The sequence below is a fragment of the Delphinapterus leucas genome, chromosome 9 (genome assembly GCF_059928025.1).
Source record: "Delphinapterus leucas isolate spDelLeu-1000000601 "Yukka" chromosome 9, BTC_Dleu_Yukka2, whole genome shotgun sequence".
Lineage (NCBI taxonomy): Eukaryota > Metazoa > Chordata > Mammalia > Artiodactyla > Monodontidae > Delphinapterus > Delphinapterus leucas.
Window position 1 is genome coordinate 27,310,683 of NC_143137.1, and position 5,560 is coordinate 27,316,242.

The 5,560-nt window shown below is 35.8% G+C and overlaps 1 protein-coding gene across 2 annotated transcripts in view; it reads left to right on the plus strand.

Annotated features, from left to right (window-relative positions):
• The window catches only part of IQUB (IQ motif and ubiquitin domain containing), a 131,674-nt gene that overhangs the window by 56,592 nt on the left and 69,522 nt on the right, over window positions 1-5,560 (plus strand). For both annotated transcript variants that reach the window (XM_089917458.1, XM_089917457.1), the window contains exon 12: window positions 427-612. In XM_089917458.1, the coding sequence (XP_089773584.1) occupies window positions 427-612 (186 nt within the window). The remainder of the gene's footprint in view (window positions 1-426; window positions 613-5,560) is intronic.

Here is a 5,560-nt window from a genome sequence, read left to right on the forward strand (position 1 = left end):
AAAACAAAGTTTTTAATAACGCTAAGCGAATTGCTTATTCTTTATTAAATCTTAATTTCCTCATTTGTAAAATGGGAATAAAATGATCTGCAGTAACCCTGGGGATAAGATGATAGTTACTAATGAATTTTGAAAAGTACTTAATACCATATAAATGTAAGGTAAAGTTAGCATATTGGAAGAAATATACACAGCTTACTCTGGGTTAAATATGCAGTCATGACTGTGAGATTGGTAACATATTATGGTTTGGGCAGAATGAGCAGAGATTTGATGAGAAATAAGCTATGTGCGCAGAAAACCTCATGAATAATGTTTTCCTTTAAAAAATATACTCAGTATAATTTGTTTTCTCAAGTAATAGAATAATTTAAAATTTTATGTTTAGAAGAAAACATTGTTTTTCACAAATGTTTTGACATGCAGCTACAAGATATTCAGTACCTGACTGAGAACATCTGGGCATCCCAGTCAGTGCTCAGTGCCTGGAACGATCTCAATGATCTGGTCATGGTCAGGTGGGATAAGTCCTTGGAGTGGTCGCCCTGGAACTGCATTCTTCTTACCAAAGATGAAGGCACTGCTCATCTCAAGCTAAAGAGTGTTGAAGAGGTAAGGAGGTCAAACTTTATTTGGGACCTTAATTTGGTCATTGGAATTATTAGAGGTAACTTGACTGCCTTTTACTACATTCCATGCATAAGTTAAATACTTCCATTGGATTAAGAAACAGAGAACCCATGGATAACAGTAACAAAATACATGGATGGTATGTATGGCAGAGATTAAAATTGAAAGGAAGCTAAGACACTTAAAAGGTAAAGATAAGACATCTGAAAGTCTTTCAAGTACCTAACATGAAACCAGACCCTCCTAATAATAGCAAGTTCAAGCACATTAGTTCCACAGTAAATTCCATAAGAACAGGGATATTGTTTAGTTTATTTGTGTCTATATCTCTAATACCTACAACAGTGTCACAGACTAGGGAATTAATAAGTATTTGTTGAATGAATAAATGAATATTATCACCAGATAGGTATTTTGAAACCTAAAGTCTGTCCTTTGATTAATCATCACAAGTCTGCCTAAAAGCACGGTAGATTCTCAAATAAATTCTGTTCATAATTTTGTGTCCTAAATGACAATCATACTGATGGGGTATAGTTCTGAGGCTTCATTTTTCATTTGCTTCCAATTAACTAGGAGTGGGGAAAGCACTGTAAAAATTAAATACCATTTAATTCCAGTAATTTATAAGATGCAATCTGTAAAACATTTTGATGAACAGAATTGAGGGGTCCCTGATGAGTTCCCCGAAAGCTCCGTTTATACTCAGCAAGCCTATGATCCCAACAGCTGATATTGATTCTCTGCCTTCTGCTGATTAAATTGCTGTACTTGAATTCCATGCAAGACGTCAGCTAAGGGAAAATACAGAAATGACTTCAAATATAATAGTCGTTTTGAATCGTGCTATTTCCTGCCTGTGTTTTTATTAGGGAGGGGGAAGGAGTAAAGAGGAGAAACTAGTTAAAGTTTGAACTTTTTTGAATAATTTTCCATTAGGAGTCAGGCTAAGAAAAATTTTACTCTAGGGACTGAAGGAAAGGGTAACAAGAAACTGAAGCTATGTTAAATATTATATTTAGTAAACTAAGCTGCCTCATAAATATTTAATCACTGAAAGCCTAGCCAATACTAGCAATAGTGTTTCATATAGGACCCATAGTGGGATTGAAGTTCATTCCCAAAGCTGATATTCCACTGCTTCTTCAATTCATGCACACAACTCCCTTTGTGTATTTAATCAAATTACTGCAGTATCAAATTAAATGTTCTATTCACATGCATTTCTAATTTCAGGATCTTATTGAATTTCTGTAAATAGAGCTCCGTTTATGCCAAGCAACCGTAGTGTAAATAAAGAAATGACTTCAAATATAATTGTCATTTCAGACAAACTAAAAAATTTGCCTTTTTATGGTTTTGGGCTGGTGTAATCTTTTAAGTATTAATATTCAGCCTACTTAAAGAATAGTTTATGTCCTGTTGTAATTTCCAGAATTTCCTAAATGCACAGAGGTATTTGCTATCTCATTGAGTAAAAAAATACTCAAAAATTAAATAATCTTGACCCCTGCAATCATGATACAAATTGTAGGAAAAGCATGGAAAAAGACTTCTGTTCTTTGAACTGTATATGAGGCAGATCAGTTTCTCCTGGTGTGTGCAATGGCCAGAGTAGGACAATAGTGGATTTAAAGTCAAGACACCTGACCCAGTATTTCCCCATTTCTGTCACTAACGATCTTCAGGACATTAAGACCTTCCTTCTTTGCTTCGCAAAATTTTATAAAGGTTAGCGAAAAACATGAAATTGGTCTAAAGGATTAGAGTAGATTAGAGCTTTGAATTCTGACTCTATCACTTTTGGGAGAAGTTGGGCAAGTTTGTTAATGTCTCAATGCCCCGGTTTTCTCATCTATAAAATGGGGATAATGGATATTGGATATTTTTCCATATTATATTATTCTTTAAGAGTTACTTATTGTTCCTTTTATTGTATGTACCATAATGTGCTATTCTCATCTTTAATGATTACTTTTTGCCTTTATGCACTTTGAAAACCTATAAAGTTCTCTACATGTTTTGTTTAATGTTGTATAACGGAAATGTGTTAGTATTTCTTGAATGAAATATGGGCTAAGAAGTGTTGGAATAAGGTTAAATGAGTATTTTGACCTGGTGAATTTGTCTGTAGAGAGGAAACTTTTTTAAAAAAATTGAAGTATAGCTGATTTATAATATATTAGTTTCAGGTGTACAGCACAGTGATTCAATATTTGTATAGATTATACTCTAAAGTTATTATAAAACAATGGCCATATTTGCCTATGCTGTACAATATATTCTTGTTGCTTATTTATTTATACATAGTAGCTTGTGCCTCTTAATCCATACTCCCATCTTGCCTTCCTTTTCCCCACTGGCAGCCACTAGTTTTTTCTCTGCATCTGTGACTCTGTTTTTGTTTTGTTATATACATTTGTTTTATTTTTTAGATTGTACATGCAAGTGATAATATAGAGTATTTGTTTTTCTCTCTCTGACTTATTTCCCTAAGTATAATACTCTCTAGGTCACCTGTGTTGTTGCTAATGGTGGAATTTCATTCTTTTTTTACGGCTGAATAATATTCCATTGTGTATATATACATATATACCATAGAGAGGAAACTTTAAAATAAGCCTAGGATATTTCTACATAATGCTTTCTTTAAGAATGCCACATCCTTTGGCTCCTTTTCTCCAGGGCTTTCTTTATCTTGACTTGACACTATGGAGGGATCTTTAGTAAGGAAATATCTTAGTAAAGAGATACCTAACCTTTCAGAAAACAAATTTTAGGAGGAGGTACAGGTAGTATTTGTGATTTGGTTGAAAAGAAGAGTCAATTAAGATTAATGAAGAGGGGCTTTCCTGGTGGCTCAGTGGTTAAGAATCCGCCTGCCAATGCAGGGGACACAGGTTCGAGCCCCGGTCTGGGAAGATCCCACATGCCGCAGAGCAACTAAGCCTGTGTGCCACAGCTACTGAGCCTGTGCTCTAAAGCTCGCGAGCCACAACTGCTGAGCCCACGTGCCACAACTACTGAAGCCTGTGCACCTAGAACCCATGCTCCACAACAAGAGAAGCCACCGTGATGAGAAGCCCATGCACCGCAATGAAGAGCAGCCCCTGCTTGCCACAACTAGAGAAAACCCGCACGTAGCAACAAAGACGCAACGCAGCCAAAAAAACAAAAAGCAAAAAAGATTAATAAAGATAATAGACAGTATTTATTAATTCAACCAGAATTTGCTTTCCAATCTGCCGGATATTGTGATAAGTGCTTGGGGAAAAGCAAGGAAATACTTCATTGTTTCAGTTGCATTTGAGTTTAGCTGCAAATAACAGACTAAGCAGTATAATGACTTAATCAAATATGGGGTTAGTTGTCTTATATAATAGGAATCCAGAGTTTGGCATCTGGGGACTTGTATGGTAGCTCCACAATGCTCTCAGAAACCCAGGCCTTCTAACTTCTTCCTCAGCCATATTTAACCTTTGGCTTTAATCCTAATGATTGTGTACTCTTAGAGACAGATAGCTACTTCATCTTCTGCATTATATCCCCCTCCTAGATATGGCAAAAGCCTAAAGGTACTTCCCACTCCTAAAAAGCTTCCCTGTAAGCTTTATCCAATAACTTCTTTTTAAAAAATGTACATATATACATGTGTGTATATATAAATATATATATATTTCTGCCATATATATGTGTGTACATATATACACATACACACATATGTGTATATATACACACACACACACACACACACACACATATATGTCAGAAACTTGTCATATGGCCACCCCTAGCTATAATAAAGCCTAAGAAAGCTGAGCACATCACAAAATACAAAATAAGGCCCCTATATAGAGTCGGGCCTCTAAATATAAATGCAAGAGAGGATGAATATTGGGTTGGCAAGTAGCAGTGTGTCCCTCTCATTAGAAAACAGATTGTCTTATAATGTGGCAAAGCTACATAACAGAGAAAGTTCAAAGTGCTGCTATAGCTGTGGAGAGACAAGAAGCCTAAAAATTAATCATGAACAAATAAAAATGGAAAGACACAAAGATTTGATAAAGGCAAGAAAGTTATTTTCTATTTAGAAGACAGAAGAGAAACACAAGAGAAACAGTGCAGGGACTCATATCTTAGATAGTAAAAGGGGTGACTAAAGAGAAGCTTACATTGTCACAGCACCATTGTGATCTTTATTTTGAACTCTAGAGATATAGAGGGAAGGACTAATTTTAGAAAAAAAAATTCAAGTGGGTAATTGTATCAGTATTGAAATAGATTTAAAGAGAACTAAGGTGACAAGAGCATTCACACAAAAATATTGATTGACTCTTTACCTTATGGTGCCAAGACACACATGTATGAAAAAGACCCAGTGTGAGGGACTTCCCTAGTGGTCCAGTGGGTCAGACTCCACACTCCCAATGGAGGGGACCCGGGTTCAATCCCTGGTCGGGGAACTAGTGCTGCAACTAAGAAGCCCACATGCCACAACTAAAAACAGATCCCTCGTGCTGCAACTAAGACCCAGCGCAGCCAAAATAAATAAATAAATATTTTTTTCAAAAAAGACCCAGTTTGAATCTTTAAGGAGCCTTCCTTATCATCATGGAAGAGACTCGCAAGTAAATAGTGAAATTCAAGGCAGAATGAACTAAATATTACAATTAAAATACATGAAAGTGCTTGCAAGTATGGAAGAAGGAGGGGTTAGTTTAGACTTAGAGAGGTCAGAGGGAGAATCAAGAAAGGCTTCCAGGTTAAAGCGTTATAAAAGCTGAGCCCCGAAAGATGATGGACAAAGTGAGAATAAATGTTTTCTGGGCTGAAAGAACTGAGAAGTAAAGGCACTGAGGCATAAAAGTGTTTTTACTTGGCAAAATATATTTGTGACATTTAATAGAATTTGATTTTCTTTTCTTTTCAG